This window comes from Stylophora pistillata, chromosome 8 (assembly GCF_964205215.1).
Source record: "Stylophora pistillata chromosome 8, jaStyPist1.2, whole genome shotgun sequence".
Lineage (NCBI taxonomy): Eukaryota > Metazoa > Cnidaria > Anthozoa > Scleractinia > Pocilloporidae > Stylophora > Stylophora pistillata.
The window spans coordinates 4,940,677-4,957,854 of NC_142526.1; the positions used below are offsets into that span (position 1 = coordinate 4,940,677).

Consider the following 17,178-nt stretch of genomic DNA (forward strand, 5'->3'; position numbering starts at 1 on the left):
TATGCGTTGTGGTCAAGTCAAGAAAGACCAGTTTATCAGGCATCAAAACGAAGAGACTAATCGAAATTCACTTGTAATTTCCGTTAATTCTTCTGCGAACGCTACCTATATTCTGACGTAGAGCTCCTAAGAAGGCAAAGCAATTAAGGAAAGACTCTATCTGCTTCTACTGAGTTGAACGCTGCACATTTCAAACTCGATAAATCAGCAACGCAAGCGAATTTCCAACTGATGCTTTTATGATACGAGTTTAAGACTCACCGCTCAACTTCATTTGCCGCGAGGTTGGATAAGTTGTCGAAGAAGAAAGAAGGAGAAAGTTTGCAATATATGTTTCAAATCGTCGGCTTATTAAACAACAACTGCAAATCAATTTCCTTATCGCCGAAGCGGTTTATGTTGCCCAACTGCTCAAGGGACAGACACCGATTACTGCAGTGAGATCATCGCATTTAATTATTCTTTGCAGTATTAAACCGATAGCATGGGAAAGATTTTTTCGTCCATTCGCAGACGCTCGCAAGACGAACGTGAAGGGGTAAGCATTTTTCTTCTCACTAAGTCTTATTAGGAACCCCAGTTAGGTAGGAAAAACATCAGTCTGTAACCGACAACAATACTTCTTTCCCTTATTATCACCCAGACGATCAATTTATACGCGCTTGGTTACGAGCGCGTATCAATAAACCTTGGAGAATAATAACACGTAATATGTTTTACCTCGTGTTTTTCATACCTACTCAAGAACTGGTGTACTGATTACACTCGTTTTAGACTTAACCGCTTTCGAATTTAATGTTTAGTTCCCAAAGATTCTTAGAAATTGGACAGGATGCGAGGAAGTAAATAGACCGTTTTAGCTATCTGGTCACGTGGTTTTAAATGGGTTTTAAATGGGTTTTAAATGGTTTTAAATGGTTTAACAATTCAACATGGCTGTTAAATATGTGCCGCATTTCGTGGGCGAACTTCCTTCATCTCACACCGAAATTCTCATATTGACGGATAAATCAGCACTCGAATGACTACAGTAGTTTGGAAATCGGTGACAATCCAAATGGAGTCTTTAACTGAGATTGTAAACAACCTCAAGCTGCAAAGACAAACTTGTGTGCACGTACACGATCTTCCGAGATCGTAAAAATGCATGAAACAGGCACAAAGGGGAAGCAAAAGTATTACAAAAAAAATTTTTTTTTTGGGGGGGGGGGGTATTTGAGGCTAGAGTGAAGCTATATTCGTTTTGAAAGCTGTAAAGTTTTTTTCGTACCACGATAATTGGTACGCCTTTGTTATATGCTTGGCAGCCAGTCAAGGTTCTTAACGGGTGAATGACCGGCAGTCCGATATTTTTCTGAAAATTTAAACAGTTAAGAGAACCTACACAATCCAAACTATTATTCGTCGATGAGGAACTACTAAGCGATCCCGAAGTGACTTATAAGTCTCGTGCTAACGCTCCTTGGACTCAGAGTGTTGCAGATGTTGACACTTTGAAATTGAGTGAGATCGACTGTCGATTATGGTTCTCAAGTACTTAAATGACCGGCGATCGGAAATGTTTCGAAAAACTTTAGAAAACGAGACAACCTAAGCGATCCAAACTATTATATGTCGATGTCTGCGAGTACTAATCTTCACGAAAAACAATTTCATATCGTGTGCAACTTCAGTTCGACTCTGGCAAAATAGATAGTAGAGCATAGGAACTATCGAGAAGATGAGCCAAGTTTCAAAGCTAAATTTACAATATTCTTTCTAAGTTTTGCCTTTTTACACAGTCGACTAGACTTAGAGAACCTTAACTGTAAAAAGGTTGTAAACAATCTTTAAAGTGCACCAAAACCCAAAAATGATTTTTTGCTTAACGAAATAAGCGTATTTTTTTGAGTATTTCTGTGCAAAAATTTTTTTATTTGCTCAAATCTTCAATTTTCTGCGCCCAATCAAAATACGGAAAATCGGCCGCCATCTTGCCCCACGACCGAGTTTAAAGAGGAATGGCTCTAGCGGGTAACGGGACGTCAAATCGAGAACACGAAAGTCTGCATTTCACACATTTTCACTTTTTTGTGAAGGTTGCAGTCGATATTGTCCGAAAATATGCCGACTAAGTGTGTTGTCTAAGGATGTAGGAATGTGCGAAATTTGCGAGAGAGCATCGCGCTTCATACATTCATACAACACACCTAGTCGGCATATTTCGGACAATATCGACGACAACCTTCCCAAACAAGTGAAAATGTGTGAAATGCAGAATTTCGTGTTCTCGATTTGACGTCACATTACCCGCTAGAGCCATTCCTCTTTAAACTTGGTCGTGGGGCAAGATGGCGGCTGATTTTCCGTATTTTGACTGGGCACAGAAAATTGAAGATTTGAGCAAATAAAAAAATTTTTGCACAGAAATACTCCAAAAAATAAGCTTATTTCGTTAAGCGAAAAAAAATTTTGGGTTTAGGTGCACTTTAAAAATTTTCCTCTGCGAACAGTTTTTGTAAATCCTGTTTTATTCTTTGATACGTTTTGTCTGATTATAAATTGTTGTAGACTTCTTTAGGTAGTTTTAAAAGTTAACAGTAACACTTCATGGGCCACCGTAGGTTCCCGGTACCACTCAGGCGGAGAAAATGTGAGTGTGATCTGATCTCATACATTTTTGAGTACTCCTTTATTTGAAAAACTGCGGCTCAACATAGAAACGAGGCTAATAATAAAATGATTATTTCAAAGCTTTGTTTGTATATTACAGCAAATAAATCAGTGCAAGAAGCGTTAAACAACATTTCCAAACAGGGTTTTTGCGAAAAGCCAAACTTTATTGATTTGATTTGAAAGAAAAAAACTTCAATGAAACCACGCAGTCAAACTGTAAAAGCATCATGGGTAAGTCCCAAGGTGGCGAAATGCTTCAAAGTTCTTGTCGTTTCTTCTCCCTGCCGTTTTATGACGTAGAGAACACAAAAATAAAAACTTTAAATATTTTTTCTGCTCATCTGCGAAAACGCTTACCTACAAACAGTTGGCGATCGAATATTATCAACATCACAGAGAAACTTGACTGCTATGTACATTCTTCGGTCTTCGGTTTATGGATGCCCCCTCTGTCAGTGCTATCGATAGAGATTATACCCGACCAGGCAAAAAATAAACAAGCGCCCATTCTTGGATGGTAAATCTGCCTCGGATGAAACCAATTTCTTCAATAAAAAATCTCAAAGCTACGACAAACTGTTTGGATTTATTCGATTAGGTGTATTGGAAAATCCCAGGCATATTAAGATGGTCGATCTGAGAGAGAAGCTAACATACTACATATGATCATACACGCGGTCATCAATGGTAACTACTAAAATATTCGAATCATCAAAGAAACATTTCTGAAGGAAGTAAGAGACCAAACTCGGTGACTTATTGCAATTTAAAGATCTCCTGGATGATAATAAGCCTCTTGTTCTATCCAAAAATCTCTCAAAGGCTCAACTAGCCACTGAGGGAATTACGGTCATTTCGCAGAGTTCACACAGGGTTCGTTATCGGTTTAGATGGTTTCGCTAGCGTCTCAGGTCAGTTGGCTGACGTATTATAGGTCATTTCACTAACGTATTAGCTAATTCCAGTAACGTCTCTTTCTAGTTTTAATTTCTTTGAAATGGCGACAATTGAAATGTTGTACCAAAAACATACGTGTAAGATTGGCCAAATGTGGACTGGGATCGGCCTGTTGTAGCTGTTTCAAACCGACTTTGCCGGTTGATGTATCGAATTGACTTCAATTTGTCTTGAATCGACTTGTTTTAAAATTGGCTTTCAATTTTTATTGAACTTCCCTACGACTTTTCGGTCGATTAGAATTCGATCAAGTTCGGTAGCTTTGGCAAATCGGCTCGATCTAGTCATTCCTTTAGTCTGTTTCAGGTATCATATTTCCATACCTAGAGCATTGAGGTGTTTTAAGGTTGACTCCGCAAAACACAGCTCCTACGAACTTGCGTAATTCTTTTTCAATTGAGACAGAAAGGGCTAAAACGAAGAGAAAAAGAAAAAAAAACCACGAATGTAAAGCCAGGAATACCAGATCTTTTTGAGACCTGAATCGGGTAAAAAATTGAGATACTTGAAATCTTGGCCACATGCTCTTTATACCTCCATGTCTTTTTTTTTTTTTCTTTTTCACATAGGAGGTAAATGAACCTAGTCCTCTAGACCCCGCATCGTATCCAGCTGCCTGGTATATCTACGGGTTGGCAAGAGAGGTAAGTCTTTAAAAGTAATCAAGTTTTTTGTTGTTGTTGCAATTAACAAGGAATAGTAGAAACTTTGTTTCGCTGGTCTTGCGTGGTGAGAAAGTCTAAGGAGAGCCAGGGCCACCAAAAACTGCAAGGGGTGGTGGATCTGGTATAGACTCCTTAGTTACGTGGACTGGTTTTAGAATTATCAAAAGCTTTTTAGTTTTCTCCATGTAATATTGGCCAGAACCCTCATTGAATAGACATATTTTTCAATAGCCATGGCCACTTGTCTGACGGGAGCATAATAAACTGGTTAGAGTACATCTTATCAAGACTTACTAAAAAGATTTCCGCGCACAATGGACTAAATATACAATTTTTCTTTCGTTATATTGTTCTGTTTAGCTTTTAGTTCTTGTATATCTACATACTTACCACTGAAATCATAAATTTGTAAACCTTGGACTTTTCATTATCTTCAAGCGTGTTTTAGAATTACAGGACGTGAGTGTGTTTTTCTTTTTTCTTTTTTTTCTTTTTTTTTTTTTTTGTAGTACGTAGACGAGTTAAGCTCTTTCAACTCTGCAAAAAATCTATTTTCCAGGCATCGACATGGTTTTATGAGGGAGGTAAGACATTTTAGCGCCTAAGGAACTAAATTAAAAGAATATTAAGTGATAGCTTCAGTAGTATCTTAGTTCAATATTTGCAAACTATAAATGTAGTTTGATCGAACTGACAGACTGAACTTCCCAATTTTCTACCCTAGACAGGTTCATTCTCAAAAACATATTAGAGAACACAGAAGTACTCCTGGCCCTTGATTGAGCAAATACATTCAGTATCATAGAGCAAAAAGTGTTCTTTTCTTTCGCAAAGTTTTTCAAGTACTACGTACTACGTATGCCAAATACACAAAACGAGAGGGATTGTGGGAAAAAAACTATTTATCTTATGTATCCATCGTACATGCCAATGGTTCGGCAAATGAAAAAGTCTACGTAAAAATCGAAGCCAATGTTTTTTAGTTGCGAATAGAACGCGAGAATCGACCCAGATACATAAGTGTCACATGTAACGCGCAAACTTTACATGTTTTGAACTCAATTATTAGGTTCAGGGCATGTAAAGTTATACGTTTGAACTTGGCTTACATTAAACAAAACTGTGTCGAATAAGGAGTTGAAAGATATATAAAACTTCATTCAATGGGTTAGCATATAATACGCACGAGTATTTTTCGAGTAATGACTAAGGTGTCTTTCCGAGTCACGTAGGGACGAGGGAAAATGTTCGCTCGTATTGTTTGCTACGCTAGTAAATAAAGGATTTAGGCTTCCAGTTTTCAAAACACTTCCTGCGGCCTTATCTGAGCATCGCATCGATCGCATGATGCGTGTATTAAAGATAAAAATATTCTTGTTCGGTTAAGGTCTTCCAATACCTTGCTAAATTGTAACCCCAGACTTTTTTTTAATCTCCGACCCATTCTAGAATAACACGACAAGTACTCATAATGATCTCCTTGGACCTCCCGAGTCTGAACGAAGTTTTGAAGAAAAGGTAAGTCATCATAAGTTACAACAAGAAATAGTCCATGACAGTTCAGTAATTCAGTTCGTTTTCAGTTAAACGTGTGGCCTAGAAGATGGAATGGAAGCAAGTAGTTTGAATGAAATCTCTTGTCACGTGTTCATAAGTAATGCTGTTCTCAGATTTGACACACTGATGTGATGGTCTGGATGGGGTTAACTGACAACTGAAAAACGGCCAAATTTTTAACTGACAACCGGAAAAACCGCTGAAAAACTAACTGACAATTGACATTTGTGGTGGGCTTTTACTGACAACTGACAAAAGCCCGGATCGCCCTAAATATCCTAAAAACTTGATGTATAATAAGGACAGTTGATTTTTTTTTTGTTCAGTGAAAGTACATTTTCCATTACATATCAGTAGGAGTACGCCAGAGTGTCCTATTTCGTTAATAATTACTGCATGCCATCCACATCAAGGTCAAGTGTCACATATCAGTTATATGATCTTTGATACCTAACTCGATCGTCAACATACGCGAAGGCCGTGAATGTTGGTATTTTAAGAGCTGATGTAAGCTTCTACCGAATTGAGTCGGAAACGGCATTTGAATGTCACAGAAGCCGCATTCCTATCAAAGATGTTAAAACCGCACTGGCGCTGAAAAAGCACCTTACTTCGTTTCTTAGTCTAAAGGAGTTGTCTAGTAAATATGGCCTCGGAGATTTTTATGTGAAACTTTATCACATGGCTCGGAAATCAGGCGGCAAAGTGAAATAATTTTGCGCTAACTACGGACGAGCAATGGAATTTTGAGCTTCCGACCATGCTGACTGGAACAGATAGCGAATTAAACAGTCTGTATTAGAGTGGTTTGGTATTTGATATTGGTATAAATATATCAGTTAATAGCCTACTCTTTATTTTAAAACGCCCATTAGATGCCGACTTATAAGCGCCGTCAGAATTTTCTCATTCTTGAATTCATGTAGATTATTTTTTATGTAGATTATAATGACATAGCTAAAGTGTCTGTGAAAAAGTTGATAATAATAATAATAATAATAATAATGATATTTGTATAGCGCCTATCCAATGATAAATCTAGGCGCTTAAAAAAGTGAGAGGAAATTTAAAATTAAAGTTAATTAAAGTAAATAAACTTAAAATTGAAGTAAAAGCATATAAAGTCTATTTCCTAATGGCTAAAGTTAAATCTCATAGAGTCGCAGTGATGCGACTGACTGGTCCTATTTCATGACGTTTGTCTGCTGGGCATATCCTGGTTTCGCGTGATTTTCGAGAGGTTCTTAGCTGGCTCGAATTACATTGTGCAGCATTTGGTACGCACCTCATGGCTTCACAGTAATAATCGCAGAGATATACCATTTCGTTCTTATCGCCTCCTTGATATCTTAAGTGAAGAATTCGGAAAGTCGAAGCCACTGAGTTCGGAAACTCGAAGCTTGTCCAGGTTCGCCCTTCTTTAGTAAAGCCAATTTCAATCTGTGCTGCAAGTGAAAACATTCTGTTGTGTGCAGACGATGCCCAGAGAGGAATTATACAAGTGACGTTACACTACAATGGAGTTGGCATTGCTGGTACCGGAGTCAGACTCGTGACCTACCCGACTGGCATTTTGAGTATCATATCTATGAAAGTTCTCAAACAAAGAGCTTCAGTTACTTTGTAGCAGTCGGTCTAGACGGTGGCCTTTACGTTTGCGACCTTTCGAGCTTAGAAGTTGACCAACTTCTAAAGAACAACCTGGAATCTTGTTGAGAAATCAAAAGACCATGTGAATTTGAAGACGGGTAGCGTTCACTGACTCGGGAGATCGAAAGGTAAAGTTCTTCAGTCCTTCTGAGAAAAACGTTGAAACCTTGATGGGCTCTGGTCAGGAAGGAGCAAGTGAAGGAACGGATGAAACCTGTTCTTTTACGCAAGTTGATGGCATCTGTTCTGTGGAGAAGACTCTATTCATATCGGATGTGGCTACAGGTTGCATTAAACTAGCGTCGGGACTCAGTGGTACTGTGTCGTACTGTGTCGTACTCAGTCGTACTAAGTCGTTCTTAGAAGTCTTAGAAGTGGTACTGTGTCGTTCATGGAAGTCTCTATGACGGTTTTGGTATCGGAGCCCAAAGCATAGAGAAAGCACAATTGTCTCTTCAGGATGCCGTAGACAAAGTATCACTTGTAAATGACAACATCACGAAGACCGTTTCTGAGGTGAAACAACGGCACAGTATAAAGGAAACCACAGCAACCAACGGCCTCGAAGGAACTGTGTCTCATAAAACTTAACTGGTTCATGCTTTAGCGTGCACTATCGAGTTATGGAGCACGTGAGAAGTTTGGAGAGCACGAAAGAAGCGTGAGATTTGCCCGAGGCAATAGCTGAGGGCACCTCTAGCTTCTTGAGTGTCTCCAAACTTCCCACGTGCTCCATAACTCGATGGTGCACAGCTAAAAGCATGAACCAACTGTTTTAGAACACAGCCGGTGGAATTTAGCATCAAATCCGACGCGAAAAACGGACAGCAGTATTAAATGAAGCGAATCGTGACGGCAATGATGCTGAGTCTCCTTTTCCGTTGTTTTTCCCTTTTTCTGCCTCATTTAAGAACTCTAGCCCATGGGAAAAGGTCGGAAAATTGTCTTTGTTTTGGGACTAGCGGGCCGAGTATCTGTTTTTATCTGTTGTAATTCAATTTAACCGCCTCCCGGTTATCTCAATGGATAGAGCGCTGGACTGTTCTGCGGGAGGTGGAGGGCTCGAGCCCCGGCCGGACCAACACTCAGGGTCTCAAAATAATTTGCTACCTTTCTATAACATCAAGAAATGGTTAGATATTCTAGTCTTCTCGGATAGGGACAAATAAATGGAGGTCCCTCTCCTCTAAGGTTAGGGGCAGGAGACGTTAATTTCATTTTAGTATTCCCAAGACTTTGGATTAATTACCAAGGAGTCGTTGAAGAGAGTAACGAAATGGGCAGCCAAGTATTTTACTAATGAAAACTCCTACTATCCTGTCCCTCAGACCAGCACGGAGTTTGCAAATGTAAACTGTATGCGACCTCTACCTTAAGTAGAGATCGACCTCGAGATTGAAAGTGCCATGGAAGAATTTGTGGAGAAGTGTTGTTCCTTGAGGCAAAGGACAGTTCGGGAGGAAACTACCAAGGACAGGGCAGGGGCTTTACAACCGGCCATCTACACGAAGCAACAAGATTCCACCAAAGTGGACTTGTTGGCGGGACTAGGTAACGATTTTAACTCGGAAGATCAGTCAGTAGGGTTCAGCAGCGACAAAGGAGCTGTTCAAGCTACTTCGAAAGGTGGGAATGTGACAGATATCACATGACGACTGTATCAACGACTGTTTCGTTCAAGTGGCAGCTACTGAGGTGCGAACACATGCAGACGAATATGACACGGACTCAGAAAACGACTTTTCTGACCAAGAGGATGAAGATGTTACCCCAATTCCGGTTTCTAGATCTGGGCGGCCAGTTCACGCCCATTTTCGCCTGGATTTCTAAGTTACGCTTTCTCTAATAACCTAGTTGAAAAGTAAACAAAAGAATGTTCCTTTCCGATCATTTCATCGGAGCCAGCCGCAATCGAAGCTTTGTAAAACAAAACATAAATCCAAAATATTATGCTAGAGGACTTTTCACAAGTTTGTTTCTTTCCGGTGATCTTCTTTCCAACATTTTGACCCGTTAAGTGGTTGCAATGGAATGTTGCGCACGGGAAAACAGAAGTCTGTGTCCAGAAGAGTCGTCACTGACTTAAACAGTGACTGAAAGTCATTTCAAAGATCTTGTTTCATTCCAGAACTGAGAAAAAGCAGTTCTTATTGTATTATTTTTCGACTTAATTTATAAGTTTACGTTATATGTGCGCTATATATGCGCTGTATATGTTTGTGTTCAGAAGAGTCTTAACGGACTTAAACAATGACTGAAAGTCAATTGAAAGATCTTATTTCGTTCAAGAACTAAAAAAAGGAAGTTCTTAGTGTATCAGTTTTCGACTAAATTTTCGAGTGTACGCTACATGTGCTTTTCAGCCAAAATTATAGGGTCGGAAAGTAATAATTAACTTGCCAAGTTAATCACTAACAGTCATTTAACTGACAACTGACAAATGGCCTAAAATTTCACTGACAACTGATAAATGGCTGAAATTTTAACTGACAACTGACATTCGTACCCCCCATCCAGACCCTCTGATGTTTATTGTACTTGCCACATTTAACCTCTCTTGTAAATTCTTTCAAAATAATCTGTTTAAGACCTGGATCGGTTAAAACCTTGAAATACTTGAAGAGAAGTCTTCATCGCATTATCTTTGTCTCTTCGTGTATTTTTCATCCAGGAGGTAAACGAAATAAGTTCTCAAGACCAAGACCAAGTACAGGATCCATCTCCTAAGCCTAGATACAGACTGCGGGATCTGTTTCCTCAGTCTTTAAAGAGTGAGCCATGTACACAGCAGGTGCGACAAGATATGCAAGGAATGCCGGATCTGGTAAAGACTCGAAATATTAATTCAAACCGCCGGTCACCTAGTTGCATGTACCTGTTTCATAGTTACCTCAAAACAGTATCCAGAGCCTTCATTGGTAGGGTAAAATATGTCGTCACGAGCTGATGAGCAGTTGTTGTCGTAGGAAATTAACACCATTAGACTCAACCATCAGCTTTAAGCTGCAAAGTGTAAAGCTTTTTTTAAGACCTTTTCATGTATTTTTTTCTATCTCACATCGGAAGACCTTTAAGATAAATCCCAAATTAAACTCTGGCAGTTGCTACTAGGGAGCTTAAAAATGATTTTTTTTAAAATTCACAACATGGAAACATCGTAAAAGATTTCTAGTTCACCTCTTTAGTAATTATTTTTGCATAAGCGTCCAAACTACTGAAAACTGACGGTTACTTTTTTTCTTCCTTCTTGCTTGAAATTTTATGATGTTCCTCCCCGCTCTCAAAGACTAAGGTAAACCCATTTCAAACTCAGTCGGTTGCTACGAGTGAGCTAAAGAATGACTTTTACATAAATAAACCACGAAAAAACACTGCAAAAGATTTCTAGTTCTCTTCTCTGGTAATTGATTTGGCAGTAGTGTCCAAATTAATGAAAAGCATTGGTAATAGTTTTGTCTTCATTCCTACTTTATATTTTATTATGCTCCTTCCCCCACAACAAAGACTGATTTACTCATGTTAGATGAATCTGTTGGGACACGAGCATGAAAAACTAGTTAGAGAACATCTTAAAACTAGTAAGAGAACATCTTATCGAGGTTTAGTATAAATTTTTCCGCGTATAACTAGCAGAAATAAACAAGATTTCTTTGTTTTTTATTCTGTTTGGCTTCTAGTTTATTAGACAAATATTTAGTGAATACTTATTAATTAACTCAGCCTGGCATTTCCATATCTCAAACGTACGGTTAAGAATGACGACTTGTTTTCATCATATTTTTTTGTAGAACGTAAACGCGTTAAGTGCGGACACATTTGACCTCTCGAATGTCTGTTGTAAACTTCTGGCGAAAGATTTGTTTAAGACCTGGATCGGTTGAAACTTTGATACTTGAAGTCTTCGTCATGTTATCTCTATATTTCCTCGTATTTCTCTTCCAGGAGTTAAATGAACTCAGTTCTCAGGACCAAGTGTTGGATCCATCTGCAAGGCCTAAATACAGATTGCCGGATCTGTTTCCTAGGTCTTTGAGAGGCGAGACACAGCTAAGGCGACAAGAAATGCAAGGAATACCGAATCTGGTAAAGACTCCAAATATTAAGTCAAGCCTCAGGTCACCTAGTTGCATGGACTGGTTTCATAGTAATCTCAAAATTGTTTTCTTCTCAGAACTGTCATTGGTAGGGTAAAATACCTTGTCATGTGCAATGTTGTCTTAGGAAATTAATAGCATTAGACTCAACCAGCAACTTTGTGCTGCAAAGTCTAAAGCTGTATATAAATTTTTTTTTTCGTGTATCGTTCCCTTCACACTTTGGTAGAACTCAGTTGAAGACAGTCCACGTTACAAACTCACTTACTGCTTTAGTGTTCCTCAGTAGTGCACTGCGCATCCTGTGCTGCGAATAAAAATCACAGACGAATAAGCGCGTACATTCTGAAAACACGGTATTGATTTTAATCTATGGACCAGGTAAAGAGGAGAAATGGTCTGAAGCTCCTGAACGAATACGGTGACCTAAATTTTTAATTGCATAATTTTGGTGAAAAAATTATCCCCTACAAATTGAAGAAATTAAAAAAAATTAACCGAAGGAAAAAATGATATAGCAGGAAGCCTGTTACTAGAGGATGCAAACTATGACCTGGAAGGCAACGACCCGAGGGACGTTTTTGAGTTGATGTCGTTAAAACTGCTGATTTTCCCGCAAATTGAACATCAAGTTATTTCCTGCAAGTGTTACTTTAAAAATCTTTGCTACCAGCTAACGCAAAATGTACCAAGAACCGATGAAATGACGTGCGTGATTAGAATAAGTAATGACATGATTTCGAGTGCAATTTGATGCAAATAAGCACTTTTAAATTTTTCAAATTTAAAATTTTTTTGTAGTCTTTGAAAAATTTCAACATGCTTATTACAACAAAATTGCGCGAGAAAAAAGCATAACACAAAGTAAAGACAGACGAAGTTTTAACAGCACACGCACAGCTTTTTTGTTTTTTTTTTATTCTGTTTGGGTTTAAATTATCAATAAGGCCTTAAACAAACCTCGACTGCGTCGGCAACAAGGACGTGGCAAAACGAGAGATCTAATGGGCAGAACAATATCCAGCGCGCGCGTTTTAAAACTTTGAAGATTTCTCAGCCGTCCTTTGCAAAACAACAGGGACTTTAAGAAACCCCGACGGCGACGCCAAGGAAGACTTGGATTAAAAAATGAATTTCTACTCAGTAAGAATTTCAAAAATGGCTGCAGGAGCTTACTGTCTCATACAGTGCCACAGCTCAACTTCAGCATGACGTATAAAGTAGCCGTTGAGTTCCAAATGGAAATTAAAATAATTTGCCGTCGCGGTTTCGGTTCGCAGACGACACAAATTTTGGCGATTTCACGTTGTTGTTTTGCATATGACGGCTAAGAAATGTACAAAGTTTCAAAATGCACGTGCTGAGCTATTGTTCAGCCAATTAGATCTCTTGTTTTTCCACGTCCTCGTTGCCGTCGCCGTCGTGGTTTCTTAAGGTTTCTAACAACGTGAAATCAACAAAATTGGCGTCATCTGTAAATGGCAACTACGACGGCAAATTATTTTGATTTCCATTTGGAACTCAAATATGCTTATATACGTTTTGCTGAAGTTGAAGTGTGGCGCCGTAACGGACGGTTAAACACATGCAGCCATTTTCGAAATTCTAACTTAAAATAGAAATTCATCTTTTGATGAACGTCTTCCTTGGCGCTGCCGTCCTGACTGCTTAAGGTCACTAATATATATACTGAATACTTATTAATTTGTTAACCATGGACTTTTCATATCTCAAACATAAATTAGAATTAGACAACATGTGCTTCTTTATTTTTTTTAATTTTTTCTTGAAGAACGTGGACGTGTTAAGCTCTTTCAACCCTAAAATAAATTTATCCTCAAGGAGTCGATATGGTATAACGACTGAGGTAAGAAGTTTTGAGGGACTAATAGCCTAAATGAAAGAAGCATTAAATAATAGCCTCCTCACTAAATATCTTGGTTCAACATTTGAAACTTAAAACACGTTTTTTTTTTACTTTTTGTGCTGACCGTCTTTGATGGGTTTCCTTTTTTTTAACAAGACAGAAGCGCTGCTTCGGTGGGGCCCAGGGCATTAAAAGATAATGGTTTTATCGACAGAATTAATTATATGAATTGGCCGCCGTAGAGAGATCCTAAACCTAATGTTTCGAGCGATAAACATGAATTGAACGCCAGATCTGTTTTATTCCTGTTCTGTTACCTCTTGCAAATAAGTTAAAAAGTCCTAACCACAGACTTTATTTTTTTATCTTCGACCCATTCTAGAATAGCAAGACAAGTGCTTACCTCCTTGGACCTCCTGAGTCTGAACGTAGTTTTGAAGAAAAGGTAAGTCATCATAAGTTACAACAAGAAATAGTCGACGACAGTTGACTAAGTCAGTTCGTTTTCATTTGAACGTATGGCCTAAAAGATTGAAAGAAAGCAAGGAAGTTGAGTGAGATTTCTCGTCACTTATTCATAAGTAATGCTGTCCTCAGGTTAGTCACACTAATTTTGTTACAAATTTTACTTTTAACATCTTGAGCTTCTGTTTTAAATTCCTGCGAAAAGATCAGTTTAAGACCTCGATCGGTCAAAATCTTGAGATACTTGAAGTCTTCGCCATGTTCTCTTTATATATCCTCATATTTATCTTCTAGAAGGCAAACAAACCGCTCAGTTCTCAGAACCAAGCATCAGATCCATCTGCTGCACCTAGATACAGATTGCCAGATCTGCTTCCTACATCTTTAAGGGGTGAGACACAACGAGGGCGACAAGAAATGCAAGGGATGCTGGATCTGGTAAAGACTCGAAATATTAAGTAAATCTTCAGGTCACCTAGTTTCCATAGTTACATCAAAATAGTACGCAGAACCTTCATTGTGAGGGTAAAATATATCGTCATGAACTGATGAGCAATACTGTCTTAGGAAATTAGTAGCATCGGACTCAACCATCAGCTTTGTGCTGCAAAGTCTACAGCTGTTTATAAAATATTTTCATGTTTCTTCTCCTTCACACATTGGAAGACCTTCAAGGTAAACCCCAGTTTAAACTCAGTTGCCAATAAAGGGCTTAAGAATAACTTTTAGCTAAAATTCACGACGCAGAAACATCATGTTGCCAAAGATTTCTAGTTCACTTCTTTAGTAATTGTTTTTGCATAAGCGTCCAAACTAAAGAAAATTGTCGTTTACTTTTTTGTCTTCTTTCGTGCTTGAAATTTTAGAATGCTCCTCCCCTCTAAAAAAGACCGATTAACCCGCATTCGCTGAATCCTATTGGGACAGGAGCATGAAAAACTGGCTAGAGTTCATCTTTTTGAGGTTTAGTAGAAATATTTTCGCGCATAGTGGACAAAAATACACAAGTTTTCTTTGTTTTTTGTTCTCTCTGGCCTATAGTTTTTTTTAACAAGTATATACTTACTGAATACTTATTAATTAGTTAAACAAAAACTTTTCATATCTCTGGTGTATCGTAGAATTACACATATTTTTCTTCGTAGAACTTAGACGTGTTAAGCTCTTGCAAACCTGCAAAAGATCTATTTCCTAGGAATGGATACAGTTTTACGAAGGAGGTAAGACATTTTGAGCGACGGTTAAAGGTCATTGGCTAATTGATTTGATTCAATTATCTTATCTCAGCGCTTGGTTTTCACTTTTTTTTAATCCTTTGCTGGCATTTTGTTGATTCATTGCGCGCCACATTCAAGTCAAGTCGAGACTTTTTCCGCCTATTTTATCGATCAGACTGGAACTCTGAGGGGTCAATAACTGCTCACCGAAGAGTAGCTTTGTTGAACAATCAGTAGGACTTCAAGAGATGTTAACTACAAAGCCTGCATCCTGATCTTTGCTGGGTCGTGCGGTAAAACGTGGCATACGTAGACCATTGGTGAAAGATTCCCATATCCCTCTCGTTTTCCCCCCGCTCTGGGATACCTTGACTAATAAATAAAGGTTTTAGTGCTTGAATGATTTTCCCGTAATTTTCCGAATGCTTAAATGACCTGCTCGGATAGATTTAAAATGCTGGATGTTGCGCTAAGTGACACCTTAGGTAAAATCGGTTTTATCTTGTCATCCCTGCAATTACAAGTTCTCATGGTTTTTTTTTTTTTTTCATTTTAAAATTTTTTCGCAGAACGTAGACGTGTTAAGCTCTTTCAACCGAGCAAAAACAAAAATTGCAAAGAGTCGATGTTGCATTACAAGGGAGGTAGGACAATTTGAGCTACGAGGCGTCTTAGGTATTAAATGATAGCTTCATTTCTTTCTTACATCTCTTTTATATAGAAGACAGACGTATTATGCTCCAGGCGTCGATAGGATCTCAGGCGTGAGGTGACGCTTTTTAATGACAAAGGAACTACATAAAATTTTTTTTCATACCCAAGTATGACCCTTTTTTGAGTGTATAAGGAGTCCAGAACCATTTGTTGCGTGCGCTTAATCTAGGGTACTGAAATGTATTATTTTAAGCAGTAAAGGTAACCAAAAGAAGTCCTCAGTATTGCCTTAACCATGAAAATTCTATTCTGTGAAAACATTGGCAAAGTTCCAAATAAAATGAATACTACCGGGGTGGACTGTCCGGTCGAGTTATTACTATAGCATTTTTTGTTTCAATTGTAGGGAAGCACAACTTCTACAACTCAATCACAAAAGGAAGATTTAGAATCTTGCGCCGTTGTTTCCAGTGATGGTGGCACACTGAAGATGAATGGCGTCCAACTGACATGGCCTCCTAAGGCTGTTGACGAACCTGTGACTATCAAACTAACATTGGAAGAACCCTCCAAGTACTATGGCCTGATATTTCAAAGCGGACTTGAAAATGATCTTATTTTTGGTGCAAGCGTTATCAATTGTCAGCCAAACGGTCAAAAATTTAACAAATTGTTGACTTTGAGAATAACTTTGAACAAATACGAGGAACCATTTAAAAACCTTTTTGTTCTACACGGCAGAAAAACCGAAAGTGGAGACATCGTTTGGGAAGACATCTCTGAAAAATCGACCGTTGACGCTAAGAAAAGGACAGTAAGCACCGAAATAAATGGATTTTCGCTGATTGCTGTGCTGTTGGGATCGATTTGGGTTCACTCAAAAGAACTTGTGACGCGACTTAATCTCATGTCCTTCAAATATACGTTGTCCGTTCTGTGCAAAAGCGATTTTCAGAATGGTCCTTTCGATCAGCTCGCTCTCGTTTTCATGAGCAAAGACGCCTACCTGGAGAAGCATTACAGAGAACACGATGGGTCTGCATTAACAAGGCTGAAGAGTGATGGGTTTAAAGAGCTTGGATCTTTGGTTCGACAGGAAACAAACTATGTCTACAATGAGGAAACCCTAACTGTCTCAATTGAACTTGGACAGGACTACAAACCAGCGAACAAACAAGATGAAAGTTTTGAATTCACCGTCGAATCGTCGGTATGGTGGAGTACTGGACACGTCATTAACTTGCTGCTGCAAAGTTCCACAGGCTGTACAAATGCCAAGATTTTGTGTGGAAAGATTCTTGTTCAAGGCCAGTATGGACATGTGCGGGAGGACCACTTCTGTCAACTGGGTAAGCTTCAGTATCAGCAACCTTCTTCTGAAATTTGTTGATCTAACA

The 17,178-nt window shown here is 38.7% G+C and overlaps 1 protein-coding gene across 5 annotated transcripts in view; it reads left to right on the plus strand.

Annotated features, from left to right (window-relative positions):
- The window catches only part of LOC111327127 (uncharacterized), a 26,552-nt gene continuing 9,374 nt past the window's right edge, over positions 1 to 17,178 (plus strand). For 2 of the 5 annotated variants that reach the window (XM_088731945.1, XM_088731944.1), the window contains exons 1-12: positions 1 to 538; positions 4,182 to 4,256; positions 4,787 to 4,861; positions 5,727 to 5,795; positions 10,156 to 10,308; positions 11,427 to 11,567; positions 13,371 to 13,445; positions 13,828 to 13,890; positions 14,205 to 14,348; positions 15,056 to 15,157; positions 15,697 to 15,771; positions 16,188 to 17,130. In XM_088731945.1, the coding sequence (XP_088588071.1) occupies positions 485 to 538; positions 4,182 to 4,256; positions 4,787 to 4,861; positions 5,727 to 5,795; positions 10,156 to 10,308; positions 11,427 to 11,567; positions 13,371 to 13,445; positions 13,828 to 13,890; positions 14,205 to 14,348; positions 15,056 to 15,157; positions 15,697 to 15,771; positions 16,188 to 17,130 (1,969 nt within the window). In that variant the 5' untranslated portion in view covers positions 1 to 484. The remainder of the gene's footprint in view (positions 539 to 4,181; positions 4,257 to 4,786; positions 4,862 to 5,726; positions 5,796 to 10,155; positions 10,309 to 11,426; positions 11,568 to 13,370; positions 13,446 to 13,827; positions 13,891 to 14,204; positions 14,349 to 15,055; positions 15,158 to 15,696; positions 15,772 to 16,187; positions 17,131 to 17,178) is intronic. The other 3 variants (XM_088731947.1, XM_088731946.1, XM_088731948.1) reach the window with 3 other exon arrangements.